This window comes from Armigeres subalbatus, chromosome 2 (genome assembly GCF_024139115.2).
Source record: "Armigeres subalbatus isolate Guangzhou_Male chromosome 2, GZ_Asu_2, whole genome shotgun sequence".
Lineage (NCBI taxonomy): Eukaryota > Metazoa > Arthropoda > Insecta > Diptera > Culicidae > Armigeres > Armigeres subalbatus.
In genome coordinates, this window is record NC_085140.1 from 259765591 (window position 1) to 259781158 (window position 15568).

The following is a 15568-nucleotide window of genomic DNA, read 5'->3' on the forward strand; positions in this document are numbered from 1 at the left end:
TTGAAATTGCTGCATGTTATGATCTGTAGAAATAGTTAATTGATAAAAGAAGTCGCATTTTATTGTTCAAACGTTTTCAATCAAACTTACTCTTTATGCTGAACATTTTTATCTCCAAATTTTCAACAACCATTTGCTCAACAGTTTCAATCTACAATCAAAAAATGAACAAGTCCAAATTTGACACATAGAAATAAACCAAAAAATGATTATTTTATCGATAATCTTAGCTAGCCTAGAAACTAATATTCCAGTGCTTATTTTTTAATATTCGCAATACATATAAAAGAATTAAGTAAAATAAATATTAAAAAGTATGCAAAATAGGTTATTTGAATTTATCCGTGTACCCCAATATAGAAAATACAGACGTGGCCTCAAATCAAACCTGTTTTTCTCCTAATCTATGATAAAAAGCTTGGAAATTAATGTTTTAATTGGTTTATTGCTTGAGAATAACGTGCTACGCAATTCAAGCTGTACAGAAATAACCTAAAGGTAGGCAATTTATCGATGAAACGTTGGGCGGAACAACACAGGCAGTTGGTAAGGGTGAAATCAGGAGTGATTCAGTTTCATTCTAAATTTTCGACCACTATTCTAGTTTGAATCTGGAGCAAAATAGAACAAACTCGCTGGTTTCCCCAGCAGTGTTCTATTCATGTTTTTCAAATTTTCAATTAATTGAAATCATTATGTTACTGCCAAGAAAGGCGCAGGAATTGCAAAGTGGATTTATCCGTAGATAAAATGACGCATCCATACACCAAAACAATTGAAAAATATTTGAATCTCGTGATTCAATCGTGGTTCAAATCTGCAGAAAATAGAACGGAGGGTTATACCAGTTTTATTTTTTTGACAGTTGACTGGTATAAAAACTGAATCTAGAACAGCTGCTGGGAAAATGAATGTTTCAGATTCATATTCAAACTGACAGCCCCGAACGATTTGAATCACTGCTGATTTTACTCTAACAGGACTAATTTCCATGGCGTATTTCCAGTGAGACTTTGATTTTGGGCGTAGTGCATCTAATTTCCATTTCTGAAGCTAATATACACTCAGCTGCATATTTTGGCATAGCACATCGAAGAGAAAGGTAGTTTTCATCTATAATATGCATAAAGTTCAATTTCTATTGAATATTCACTAAATAGGAATTGATTTACAAGCTCGAAACTTGGAGAGCAATTTTTTCGGTTTCATGTTAATGGAATTCCGCCCTTTTCAAATGTTGGTCTAGAAATACTGAAAACGGTTCAATTTGAGTTAATATCATTTATGAATGATCAAATTTTCAATGCATTTTACATTTATTATGCAATGCAAATCAATGATAGATTATGAAATGCAATTGCTTTGTTTACTGGATTGTATTATCATGTGATGTAAACACATTAAATAGTAACATGTAAAATTTTACCTGGATAAACCATTTATTCTTTCTCATGTGTTGTTCTCTAATGAAGAAGGTTGGCTGCAGTGTTACCTATATTTTCTATCCGCGTTTCTCTTATCAAGGTCTCTAATTCTGACCAACTATTGTCATGTGTAATTGTTCATTTAATTTATTTAGTACGTACAGATGACACTGAATCAACAATTTCACGCCACAATTCACGGTTCGAGGCCGCATCTCTCCATCCTCGAAGGGGCAAGCCAGAGTAAACGCGACGTGCGATGCGACGCGACGCGACAGTGCAATTTGACAGCCTGGTGATAATGATTGTTATTCTTTTACGTGAGTCGCGTCGCATCGCTCGTCGCGTTTATGGGCCAAACACAATTGATACGTTTGCGTGCGTTTTGACAGTTTTCCCATGGAAAAACTGTCAAAACGCACGCAAACGTACCAATTGTGTTTGACCCATTACTCTGGCTTGCCCCGAATGTGACCCTCGTTCGCCAATCGTTTTGTACCTGGTTCTGGTCAGTCCACCTCGCTTGCTGCGCTCCACGCCGTCTCGTACCTGCCAAATCGGAAGCGAACACCATCTTTGCAGGATTGCTGTTCAGCATTCTTGCAACATGCCCTGCCCATCGTACCCTTCCGGCTTTAGCTACTTTCTGGATAATTGGTCGGATATTGGGTTCGCCGTAGGGCTGGTGAGCTCGTGGTTCATTCTTCGCCACCATACACCGTCTTCTTGCACACCGCCAAAGATGATCCAAAGCACCCGTCTCTCAAATACTCCGAGTGCTTGCAATTGCAAGTCCTTCTCGAACATTAATTGTCCATTTTTCATGTATGTAGAGGACTACCGGTCTTATCAGCGTCTTGCACATGACACATTTGGTGCGGTGGTGAATCCTTTTTGACCGCAGTTTCTTCTGGAGCCCGTAGTAGGCCCGACTTCCACAGATGATGCACCTCGACTACCTCGAAGGTATCCCCGTCTATTGTAACACTGCTTCCCAGGCGGGCCATGTAGCGCTCGGTTCCAGTCCAACTTTTGTTGCTTCACGTTTCAGGTGGGTATACAGTTCTGCCACCTTTGCCAATGTTCAACCGACAATGTCCATGTCATCCCCTGGTTACACCTGGCTCTCCGCATGACACATTTTTGCGCAATGTTGAACTACAGGCACGAAAGCTCATCACCTTGTCTTCCCAATCAACATTTAGGTACATTTAACTCTAGGTTATTACACAGACAAACAGACATAACACTCGTCAAATCTCCATCGTTCACTGATTTACTGTTCAATTCAAATAATCATTAGTTGGCCAATCGATCACTCGTGGCGCGCGCGTCGTTTTTGCTCGAGTTTGACGTTTGCTTACTACCGCCATCTGGTTCGTGATTTGCCCAACTAACTGAAATCAACAGATGTCGTTAGTGTTTGAACGACGATGAATTTGATGAGTAAATGTTCAATGTGTTATGTCTGTTTGTCTGTGGTTATTATATATGAATCAACTTAATCGTAGAGTAGAGTGGGGCAAGAGTGCGCGTGGGGTAAGAGTACGTTTTCGATTTTTTGAAGTAATAAAAAAAGATAAACTAGCAGCACTGCATCAGTTTGACAGGTATTCTGGCCAACTATTATCATGTGTAATTGTAAACGATTTGAATAAAAGATATTTTAGTTACTAGATAAAGATTGTCGCTGTCGTCGCTGTCCGGAACATCTTTTGCTGGCGAGGATAGGGGAGCTAAATGTCAAAGAAGGAAAATCCATACGATTTGACAGGTATGTACCACACATGTTTCGGACAGCAGAACAAAGGGAACCGAAGCGACAATCTTTATCTAGTCACTAAAATATCTTTTATTTGAATAAACAACAAGGGAGATATGGAGTTAGATAACTTTTTGGTCATTTTGCTAAAAATAATTGGATTCCCGCAACTAGTATTTCATTACCATATATACGTTCAATCAGGTGAACATTATACCATTTCGATAACCTATTGTATAGAGTACTTTATGGTACAGAATACCAATCCGGTTGGTTTTCCAAGAAGTCAAAACCATTACTTGCATAATTTTTGGGACTGTGGGGTAAAAGTACGCAGGAACCGGTGGGGCAAGAGTACGCATATGAATTTTTAAATTATGATGTAAAACCCGTATCTCCGGTCGAAATAAGACTTCTTCCAAAGCGTAAAGATCCACAACTAAGAAAAAAGGGACAGAATTCGAAATTATCACAAGTTTTTAGGATAAGTTGAAGTAATTCGGTGTTAGAAAGGACTTAGCGAACAAAGCACTGAAGCGAAATAATGAAATTGTATTAGGACTTGTTGTACACCTAAACATAGTACGAAAACACAATTTCATCTAAATGATAATTTCATTTAATCAAAAGAAACATTCATAAATTACGCAACGTTTGGCTGGGAGGGGTTGCAAGATGTGCGACGATCCATATAATTTTTAGAGGATTCATACAAATAGTGTAAGATAGGGGGGAGGGGTGATGAAATAGCCAAATTTTACTTTACGTTATTGGTGGACTTTCTTCAAGAAAAATGCCTTTGTATACGCCACGTGAAACCTGATATATATTTTTACCTCTGTAGTTTTTTGTATATATAAAAAACAATGTTTTTTCGTATAAGAGTGCACATTTTAAGGACCCCCTCCCCCTTTAAGAGTTACGTAATCTTTAAACATTTCCTAATATATGCTTATTAAACATCAATTAAATGTTATTAACTCTTATTTGTGTAAATATATACTTAAAGCACATGATTGGATAAATGCGTACTCTTACCCCACCCGATGCGCACTTTTACCCCACTGGTGGGGTAAGAGTGCGTTTTTCACTTGCCTTGCAATAAAGGTTCTACTAAAACGAATCTCAATAATTTCAATATTTTTTCCACTGGGTAACATGAAGGAAGAGTATATGAATCATCGACACAGATTTGATATGCAGAAGCTTGCTTCATAAGGGCCACATGATCGATTTAAAACTAAGTGCGTACTCTTGCCCCACTCTACTCTATATAATGCACAGATTGGCTATATACATACGTACCAAAGTGGAAGCGATATACACACTTAATTTATTTCACCGAGGCCGGCAAAAAAAATTGCCGAGAATCCAACAGCTGAGATTTCGGCAATAATCTCGGTGAAAGTTCGAATTACCGACAATTCGTAAACTGTATGAAACCTTCAGCTGTCAAAATTTACCGACCTGTTCGGTAATGCTTTGCCGAACAGCTCAGTATATCGTTATGCCGAAATTTAGTGCATTATTTGTTTGTTTTTTTCTTGTTTTTCAAAGTAAATAATTTTAAAAACAAAAACATCGAAAAATTTTCTACATAAATATATTTCGATTTACTTCATACAAAAAGTGTTAGCATTTAGACATTAATGGACCCTTGAATGAACCTTCTTTGATCAAAATTTCCCTTAGAATATGATGGTATTTTTACGGGAAGTATTGTACGTGGATTTCCCTATTGGACCCGACCGTTCGAAATAGTCGCTCGTCGAACGGTCGTTGAAATCGCCGTTTTCACCTTCACACCCATCTTCATAGTAAAATCTGTCAAAACTGACAAGTCTGCCACGTGCTTTTTGCTGTTTCCCTCGGACTTCTCTTTCTTTTTCTGATGTTTTGACATCTGTTTTGATAGACAAGGAGCAAAAAACAAGGTAATCTACCAAACATTTATTGAGTTTGGCAAACCTTGCTGGAAAAACGAACGTTTGAAATAGGCAAGTGAACCGACCTTCGAATCCATTGGTCAAGTAAATCCACAATATCTATTCACATTCTCAATTCCGTTGAAAATCCTTTTGAAAACGACTTGGGAATTTTTTCCTTCATCACGTACGAGAGACGGAACGTTGGAAGTCATTGGAGTTATGCGCGCTTCATCAAATAAAAAAAGGGCGGGCACTATTTCGCAAGTCAATTTCTTTAGGTTAGAACTAGATTAATATTTTATTAGCTGTTCGAGTAGACACTAAACCAGGAACTAATAACCGGGACGTGTGAGTCCCGAAGAACCGATTAAAAATTCGTGCAACCCAGATGAGCTCACGAGACCAGCACCGCCAGAGGCGCTAGTGTATTTTACTCATATTATGGTAAATTTATTTGAAAGTGTTTTGTGAAGTGTAGACTTTATTCCTGTCAGTTTTTGTTTATGTTTACGTTTTCTACCATCAGTCTTTGTTTTTCTCAACGATGGAACCGGAGGCCGAAGCTACGAGATTCGGAGTCAAATTTATGACTAGCTTTGAAGGTGAGATTTTGGCGAGATGGACCATGATTGGTCCCAGCCGTCTGTCAACAGACATCTCAAAGAAAAAAAAGGTGAGATTTTGCGAGGCTGGTAAAGACAGACCAATGACCAATGTTGCTTATTTTAGCTAAGGCACACAGCATGGAAATTCAACAAAATCAACTGAACCGCGAATGCAGCCTGTTTACCAAGGTTTTGTTGTCGAGATGAAGGAATGCTGTACAGTATGTGAACGTCCGGAGGTAGAACAACGGGGAACATTTCAAACTTGCGAGCGCTTCGTGAGCGAACGATCAATAGTGTTAAGCACCGTATGTTGGTTGGTATTCAGACAAGCGCATATTCAGCAGTCGATTGGCGAAGATAGATTTGCGTTGAGAAAATTTTATCGTCGCTTCGATGAGTTTCGAAACCTCCGAATGTGGAAAATGGAATTACTGGATGATGATCATCTGTTGATCAAATATTCTAGCGAGGACGAAGTTAGGCTGGAGATTCAAGAACCAAATATTCGCAACAGCCCGTTTGTGATCTACAACATCTGGAAGAATACGATAATAGGAATTTACGGCAATCAATACCCGGAGCTTTTGTATCTGTATGAGAACTTCTGTGACAGTTCCAGGAATGCCGACCTGGCACATCAAACGCAATTTATCAGCTCGTTAGCGAACAACATCTACAGCAATCTGCTTCATCAGCGTTTTAAGCAAACGATAATCGGGGCACGTGGCGGAGGAGTTCAAATGGCCACCAAACGGATCCTGGCCACCCTGCCAATTAGTGCACAAAGCTACAGCAGCTCTCCATACCTGCACCTTATTTTGTTCAGCTTCGACGACAAATGGGTTTCGGCAATGGAGCGACCTAAAGCGTGCGCCGAGTTTCCCATACGATTCTTTGCCAGAGACTCTGGTTTGCTCAAGTTCCGAATCTACGCTGGAGTTCAAATTCAACTGCCGAGCTCTGGATCGCGACGGCTGGTGGCGTTCGCGTTCCACCTCACGGAGCCGTTTGCAATCAGCCTGCAGCGGATCAATACGGAATACATTGCCAACTTCCACATACCACATCCGGGGGCACGGATGATAAGGTGATGATAGAATTTTATCGGTAGAGAGTTATTTGTTGACTGATTGTATTTAGTATTAAATATGGTGATAAGAATTTTTTATACTTACCAATAATGAGAGACAAGAGTATAAAATCAAACTTTGGATAACTATTTTTTGTATTGCGGCTTGAGAAGATTTACAACTATTCGTTTTGTAAGTTGTCTGCACTGTTTTCTATCTAAGGGACGAGATAGGTTTGTGTCCACTCCAAAAAGTTTCTTATTGGAAGTTGGCCCTTTTCAAAAATACTTTACGCCATAACTATATATAGCAGCATGAAAATAATGCAAGTGGCTTCGGCGCGGCGACGCTGCGTTATCGCTTTTTCACGATGCACACTTGCGTCCTTCTAACGCCGCTTACACGCAGTGTTGAGTAGACGTTACGTGGACATTGGGCCTTATGATGAAAAAGTAGTTGGAAGACGTCTAAAATACTCTAATGGAGCATCCATAAATTACGTAACGTTTGGAGGGGGAGAGGGGGTTGCTCGAAGTGTGACAACCCATACAAAAATTTCAGATGCTTCATACAAAGTGTGAGGGCGGGGGGTCGAAAATGGGCAATTTTTGCGTTACGTAATTAATGAATCTTCCCTAATCGTAATGAAACAACTCGGGCCAGAAAAACGATTCGAATTTTAGGGCCACTCTCTGGTAGAAGAATATTGTGCTTCCAGTTGAAAACCGAAGTGAGCTCTCGCGACGATTAAGTTTTTCCTTATTTCCTGATGTCGCAACTGCATCGCGACTAGTGCGTATCTATGCCACCGCCGTGCGCCATGTTGCGCTTTAGTCGCCACGTAGTTGCGACAAAAGGAAACGGGAGAAAACTCGATTGTCGCGAGAGCTCACTTCGGTTTTCAACTGGAAGTACAATATTATCTCAAACTCAAACTTTTTAGTTGCCAGGTAGGGGATTGTTCAAAAATTACGTCCATCGTTTATTTGGCATTTTGAACCCCCCTCCCCCCTCCTGTCACAAATCACTGACCTCCCCTTGTACGTACAATTCTAAAATAAATAATGTTTCGTCTTCTTTGCACACTACTAGACCCCCCCACTCTTCCCCTGTCACAAATTCTTGAACCCCCTCCCCTCTCAAACCTTGGACGTAATTTTTGAACGATCCCTAGACGTATCGCTTAGCGGTAATTATATCAACGCAGATAGGCTGCGGTCAGAGGGTGCGTTGATATTACCAGATTACCAGAAACTCTTTTTATTCAAGAGTTTCCAATTTTTTTGGGTGACATACAAAATGGTTAAACACAGAAAAATATAGGTAGGTATTTTATTTTAATATCCATTTGTACATTTCTCAGGGCGAATGTCTGCCACAGTGTTACGTTGCACGAACTCCGGTGTAGCATTATTCTAGCAAGCTATTTAAAATTAATAAAATTATGCAGTATCGACCGACACCCAAAGTAAAGTTCTTACATCAAAATGATTCCTACACTTTCTCCCCTCGGATATGTTGTCGTGATGGATCGGCTTCCTTACGCCATTAGCACTGAGATGGCAACCAAAGACATCCTGTCGTGGTGGTAGCACATGTTGACTATTTTTGTTTAGAGCCGCATCACATATCATCTGGTACTGATTTTACGGATGTGATCTAATATATACCGTGTATTTTAGCCTTGAACGGTAGTCCAATATGGCAGGCCTTGCTTGTTCCTCGGAGATTGGATGATGTGAAATCTCTTTTTTCAGCATTACTCTTCTCATACGTTCCCTGATGAGTAGTAAGTAGCTACGCGCTTGAATTTAGCTAGATAGGTAGATATCAATAGAAAATTTGAACAAATATATCGACATAAGTAGGTAATTGAATTTTGGATTAACTGAGTGGAAGATTTATCAAAGGAATCATTCTGGGTGGGTGGTGATATATGGATCAAACGGTATTGTTAGATGTCGCAGGATATTTAAAAGTACCGTCATTTACAGTTATTTGGAATTTGAAAACCAATATGTTCAGAAAAGTGTGTCTTACAACTATCGTTACTGCCTCATACATATGATGCCTTGGGTTCAATCTCAGGCCCATTTCATTCACCTACTTTGTATCTTTTTGTATACTTCTCATGTTACAGCAATCGCTAGAACAGGAAATGGATTTCCGTAGCGTTTCCATTTCAATCCTGTACCTTCAACTTGACTAGTCTAACAGTAACTGTTAGTATTGGAAATGCATGCATGCATGCATGCATGATTGACCGCCCACGGTTGCTACTCCGTTATTGCCAGGCCAGCTGTAATTACACAGAGAACCAACAGATGATGTTTGGGACTAGCTTCATCCTCAATGTGTAAAAACTGGTGACCCAATAGAAAGTAATACCAGCGCCGGCCGTGTCCGGATGCAGGTCAATTAAGGAATGGGTAGGAAAATGTTGACGTGATACTCGCTTTGATGGAAGCCGACGAGTCATCTGCACTTCCACGAGAAATCACTGGGATGTTGAAAAATATGGGGTAGGGAATGTAGCGAGGTTCGTCTTGGTAAACAACATGCTGTGTATAACGTGTAGTTTAACTATCGCGCACTAATTAGTTCAATTACTGACCGCACTAAATGAACCAAAAATTTCGTAATCTCGAGAGCGTTCTGTTTTAGTAACTGTTAGTATTGGAAATGCAGAAAAATCTTATTTCTTACATCCAATTAGAATTCCGTATTTTGCGTTCCTATCACATCCCAACAAAGTTTTTTAGCTGAAATAGCTTCTTTTTAGCCAAATAAGACCAATATCTCTCGAATTTCTAGTGTGGTTATTATCACCAATGACTACTTTTTAGGTATTATTATGATAGAATTCATTATTCATTTGTTTGCGTAGTACATATATTTTTGGGTGCCCGGCCGTTTGGCTGAACGCTGTTTGGCCGAACGCCATTTGGCCGAACAGTTAATAAAAATTGACCTTCTCTTTCTCCCTTCTCCTTCTTACTTCTTCCGTCTTACTTTTTCCTTCTTTCATTTTCCTTCCTTTTTTTTCTTCCTTTTTCATTTCCCTTTCAATCTTCTTTCTTCTTTCTAATTCCTTCTTCCTTCCCCCTTCTTTCTTCCTTCCTCCTTCTTCTTTATTCCTTGTTCCTTCTTCCTTCTTTCTTCTTTCTTCTTCCTTCTTCCTTCTTCTTTCTTCCTTCATCCTTCTTCCTTCTTCTTTCTTCCTTTCCTTCTTTCTTTTTCCTTCTTTTTTCTTCCTTCTTCCTTCCTCCTTCTTCCTTCTTCCTTCTTCCTTCATTCTTCTTCCTTCTTTTTTCTTCCTTCTTCCTTTTTCCTTCTTCCTTCTTTCTACTTCCTTCTTTCTCCTTTCTTCTTTCTTCTTCCTTCCTTCTTCTTCCTTCTTCCGTCTTCTTTCTTTCTACTTCCTTCTTCCTTCTTTCTCCTTTCTTCTTCCTTCTTCCGTCTTCTTTCTTCATTCTTCCTTCTTTCTGCTTTATTCTTTCTACTTCTTTTGTTTTTCTTTTCTCTTTCTTGATTCTTTCTTCTTCTTTTATTCTTTCTTCTTCTATGGTTCTTTCTTCTTTCTCTTTCCTTCTTACTCGTTTATTCTTCATTCAGAGAATTTCAACTATTCGGCCAAACGGCATTCGGTCAGATGGTGTTCGGCCAAATGACCCTTTCGGCCAAATGGCATTCGGCCAAACGACATTCGGCCAAACGGCATTCGGCCAAATGACCCTAAACCATATTTTTGGGCTATTATTATATCTTTGGCGAAGGTGTAAAACTATATACAATATTTGATGGTAAAGAGCATTGACTAACTTCCTGGTCATTATCAGAAATGGTTTAGAAAAAATCGTCTAGGACGAACTGTATAATACGACCATTCACGGACGTTCCTGATTTGCGGAAATGGCCGTCTGGTGGCCACCTGCGGTCGTAAGTTCTGTGAATTAACACTAAAATCACCATCAAAATGTCTTAGAAAAAATTGCGCTACTCTAGGACGAACCATCTAAAATGACCATTTTACGGGTTTTCCAAATTATTCGGAAGGCCGCCTGGTGGCCACGTCTTTGAAATATCTACAAGATCACCGTCAGAAAAGGTTTAGAAAAAAAATGAGCTGCTTCAGGAAAAACTTTCCAAAATCATCATTTCTACGGTCGTTCCGGATTATCCAGAAGGCCATCTGGTGGTCATCTGCGGTCATAGCAGAGTAATGACTAAGAATTTCATCTAATATCACCGTCAGAAATGGTTTAGAGAAAATTGCGCTGCTCTAGGACGAACTTCACAAAATTACCATTTTTACGGATGTTCCAGATTTTCCGGAGCTGTAGGAGCTGGGTATTAACTCGAATATCGCCGTCCGAAATGGTTTACAAAAAATTGCGCTGCACTAGGATAAACTTTTCAAAATTACCATTTTTACGGACGAAATGGTTTAGAAAAAAAATACGCTGCTCTACGACAAACTTTCCAAAATGACAATTTTTACGGACGTTCCGGATTATAAGGAAGGCCTTCTTATGGCCACCTACGATTATAGCAGAATAAGAACTGTGGAATATCTGCAAAATCACCATCAGAAATGGTTTAGAAAAAAATGCGCTGCTCTAGGACAAACTTCACAAAATGACCATTTTTACGGACGTTCCGGGTTTTCCGGAAGGCCGCCTGGTGGCCACCTGCGGTCATAGCAGTGTGAGAAATGTGTTTTAGCTTATACATGCCCATCATAAATGGTTTAGAAAAAATTGCGCTGCTCTCGGACGAACTTTCCAGAATGATCATTTTTACGGACGTTCCGAATTATAAGGAAGGCCGTCTGGTGGCCACCTACGGTTATAGCAGAATAAGAACTGTGGAATATCTCCAAAATCACCATCAGAAATGGTTTAGAAAAAATTGCGCTGCTCACGGACGGACTTTCCAAAATGACTATTTTTACGAACGTTCCGGGATTTCCGGTGGCCACCTGCGGTCATAGGTGAGTGAGAATTGCGAATTAACTCCAAGGTTATTATCAGAAATGATATAGAAAAAATCGCGTTACTTTAGGATAAATTGTTAATGAAATAAATAAATAATTCATTACTGGTCACTTTTACCAGTGCACCTGAGCCTTTTATTTAGTTATATTTACCCGAGCCTTCTATCGAATCACTTTCATTATCTTTTCAATTGATGAAGAACTATTTTTTGAGGAATACATGATGGTTTGGTGCAAATTAGTCAACTGACTAAAAAGTTATCTCATTTTTACTCAATGTGTTGTACTTTTTACAACGGTGCGAGTCCCGGAAGGTTAAGTAATTCCAAAGTGAATCCTTTTGGGATTTCAAAGGGAAACCTTCAGGGATACCAAAGGGAATTCTTTAGGGATTCCCACCGCAATCTTGGACAATTTTCTTTGAAATCACGGAACGATTTTCTTCGGAATCCTGAAACCATTCCCTTCGGAATGGAGCAAGGATTCTCCTCGATTTCCAGCAATAATTTTCTTTGGAATCTCATAATGATTCTCGATGCCATCCCATAAGGGTTGCGTTTGTAATTCCAGAATGGGTTTCTTCGGAATTCCAGAAGGGTTCTCTTCGGAATCCGGGAAATGTTTCCTTTCCATACCGATGTTAATGCTGTCTGCTTGAAGCTTTATGAAATCCAAATCAATGGTTCAGATAACATCCCAATTTCCTTCATCAAGTTACTATGTCCTTTCATCCTTCCGCTACTATCACATCTCTTCAATAACATCATCGACTTCAAAATCTTCCCGAATATCTGAAAAAAAAAGCCATAACCCCTATTGCCAAATCATCCAACCCATCTTAGCCAAAAGACTTCCGCAAGATCGCCGTCTTACCAGCCATCTCCAAGGTTCTTGAGAAGATTCTACTTGTACAAATTACCGAGTACCTCAATTATCCTAACCCGCCACTGCTTGCGTGTATAATCAATCTGGTTATCGAAAGGGATTTAGCACGACTACACTGCCGTGAATCGCATATTTGTCCCATATGAATAGGAAACCCAGCAAAGATGGGACAGAGATGCGATTCACGGCAGTACAGCTCTTACAAAGGTAGTCCATTATACATATATATAGTAATTTCGAAAATCACCGCTGCATTGTCTTGGTGCTCGTCGATTTTTCGTTGGCGTTCAACTGCGTCGATCATCAGATACTTGAGAACAAACTCAATCACGAGTTCCTGTTTTCACTTGATGATTGTGGCCTAATATGACCTTTCCTTAGTGGTCGATCTCAGAACGTGTGCTTGCGAAATTCAATGTCTACTGTAAAAGAGGTTCCAGATGGTACACCACAATGATCCTGCCTGAGTGCGCTGCTCTTTAGCATGTGCATTAATAGCCTGCCAGCAAGTCTAAGTGCAATTGGCACTTGTACGCCGACAACTACTTGTCTGGGCCTAAAGCAGAAGTTGACAACATTGTACGGCGCATCTACGAAGATCTTGCAGCTATGGTCTGTTGGGCAAAGGTGAACCGCCTATTCCCTAACCCAAAGGAAACTCAAGCGTTTATTTTCTGTAAGTCAGGAACAGTTGTTCCGGATGAGAACATCTTTTTCAGTGGTTCAAGGATTCCACTAAGTAACAGTGTAACAAACCTTGGCTTGCAACTCGACTGCAAATTAAGTTGGGCACAGCAGGTGAATGACGTGGTGAAGAAGATGTATAACACTCTGAGGACATTCAGGCGATTTGTCTCTGTGCCCTCGATACAAACAAAACGAAAGCTAGTGCAAGCCGTAATACAGTCAACTTTCGTTCGTTGGGCTAAACCCGTAGCCCACTTAGTGAAAGGCTTTCATTAGTTGGGCTGAGACGTCAAAGCTTAAAACGCATTGAGGGACGCATCGATCGTTTGTTATTGTCAGGATCGTTGCAGAAACGTTTATAAGTTTTTTCGATTTATGAAAAGTGAAATTTATTATTTTGGTTGTTGATCTTGTTTTCGATTTGTTCTTGGGTAAGTATTTATTTACATGGTAAGCTTTATTAAGAAGGGTTCAATGTGCATATGATTACGTGATCACTAGGTACAAAAATGGATAACACCCATGCAAAAATGGACAAAAAACGAAAAAATATCGTGTTGACATTAGTGGAAAAGGTGCGTATAATAGAAGATTTTGAATCTGGAGGCGCAACGCATGATACGCTAGGGAAGAAGTACGGTATAGGATCTTCTACTGTAACCAGGATTATACAGAAAAAGGAAACGATTCGAGCAGCAGCGGAGAAATTTACCGAATATGGGGTGGATAACCGAAAGACATTGAGGGAGCAGAGGTTCCCTTTGCTGGAAGAAGCTCTCTATGTCTGGATTCTCCAGCAGCGACAGTCTCATATTCTGTTAACGGTGGAAATTCTGAAAACAAAGGCGGAGCTTTTGTTCAAGCTGTTGCAGGATAAAGGGCACTACGTCGTGCACAAATTTTCGGCCTCAGACGGCTGGATGCATCGCTTCAAGCAGCGGTTTGGATTGCGGGTTAAAACGGTAGCGGGTGAAAAGGCATCTGCAGATGTTGGAGCATACCTGAACTTTAAAGCGATTCTACAAAAGAAAATTCGTGATATGCAGCTGTCGAACTCTCAGGTTTTCAATGCAGACGAATCTGCACTTTTTATCAAGCTCTTGGCTACCCGTTCTGTTGTTACGCACACTGAAACCATGGCGAGTGGGCGAAAGCAGAATAAAACCAGGTATACGTTCATGCCATGTTCTAATATTGACGGATCGCTTAAGCTTCAGTTGCTTTTTATTGGAACAGCTGCAAAGCCACGGGGACTGAACACAGCAACACTACCCGTATCGTATTGTCATTCCAAAAAAGCTTGGATGACCAAACAGTTATTCCGTCATTGGTTCTATGAGGAATTTGTCCCCGCAGTGCGGAAATTTTCTCTCGAGCAAGGCTTTGAACCAAAGGCATTGCTCGTGCTTGACAATTGTACCAGTCATTATGATCTAGACGATCCTCTGCAAAGTGATGACGGGCTGATTCAGGTTATTTACCTTCCTCCAAATGTCACCTCTGAGTGTCAGCCAATGGACCAATCGGTTATCAATGCAATGAAGCGGAAGTACAAAAGAAAACTGATGTTGAAGCTGATCTTGGAAAACGAGCATTTGACATTCGAAGACCGTTTGAAAAAGATTACCCTTCAGCAGTGCGTCGTATGGTTGGCTTCTTCTTGGGATGAAATTTCCGCTAATACCATCCGGAATTCTTGGCGCAAATTAATCGATGATTTGCCGAACGATACTACCGACGAAGGGACGAACGCAGGCGATGCGGATTTCAAAACACTCATTGCGAGTATCGACCATCTTTCAGGAACTAGCACATCTGACGAAGACATCGATCTGTGGATGAAGGATCAAGTGTATGATGCTGACCATAACCCAGATTGGGTCACCAGTGAAGTGTTTTCAGATGAAGAGATCTTGTCATCCGTCCTTCATAAAGGTCAACCGAAAATGCACGAGGAATGGTTGGAAGAATCGACAGAGAACAGTAACAACTCTCTTGATACTTCCGCTACAAATACCGAAGATCCAGAATTTGGAGACGCAATTAAGTCACTTGATTGCGTAATTCGTTTTGTGAAACACGATGCAGCAGAAGTTTGTCGTTTGAACGCTCTACGCACAAAACTCATTGAAGCGGAATGGCTAAAACGAACATGTTGAAGAATTTGGCTTTATTATTGAAATTTACGCTTTGTTTTACTTGAATTTT

General features: G+C 40.1%; 2 protein-coding genes across 3 annotated transcripts; both read left to right on the forward strand.

Annotated features, from left to right (window-relative positions):
* The first annotated feature begins 5441 nt into the window (after window positions 1–5441).
* Window positions 5442–6922, forward strand: LOC134216242 (DET1 homolog). 2 transcript variants are annotated; one of them, XM_062695183.1, is made up of 2 exons: window positions 5442–5787; window positions 5844–6922. In XM_062695183.1, exon 2 carries the CDS (start codon window positions 5890–5892, stop codon window positions 6811–6813), a length of 924 nt encoding a protein of 307 aa, XP_062551167.1. In that variant the 5' UTR covers window positions 5442–5787; window positions 5844–5889; the 3' UTR covers window positions 6814–6922. The 2 variants fall into 2 exon arrangements, with proteins under 2 accessions (XP_062551167.1, XP_062551168.1); XM_062695184.1 differs by having other exon boundaries at window positions 5679–5716.
* Window positions 6923–11410: 4488 nt separating this feature from the next.
* On the forward strand, window positions 11411–15519 carry LOC134216244 (jerky protein homolog-like). The gene is made up of 2 exons (XM_062695185.1): window positions 11411–13791; window positions 13862–15519. The coding sequence occupies exon 2, from the start codon at window positions 13870–13872 to the stop codon at window positions 15517–15519; it is 1650 nt and encodes a 549-aa protein (XP_062551169.1). The 5' UTR covers window positions 11411–13791; window positions 13862–13869.
* Window positions 15520–15568: the final 49 nt, after the last annotated feature.

Excerpts from the sequence above, each read along its gene's own strand:
- LOC134216244 (XM_062695185.1), top strand. The coding sequence starts at position 13,870 with ATGGATAACACCCATGCAAAAATGGACAAAAAACGAAAAAATATCGTG.
- LOC134216242 (XM_062695183.1), top strand. The coding sequence starts at position 5,890 with ATGCAGCCTGTTTACCAAGGTTTTGTTGTCGAGATGAAGGAATGCTGT.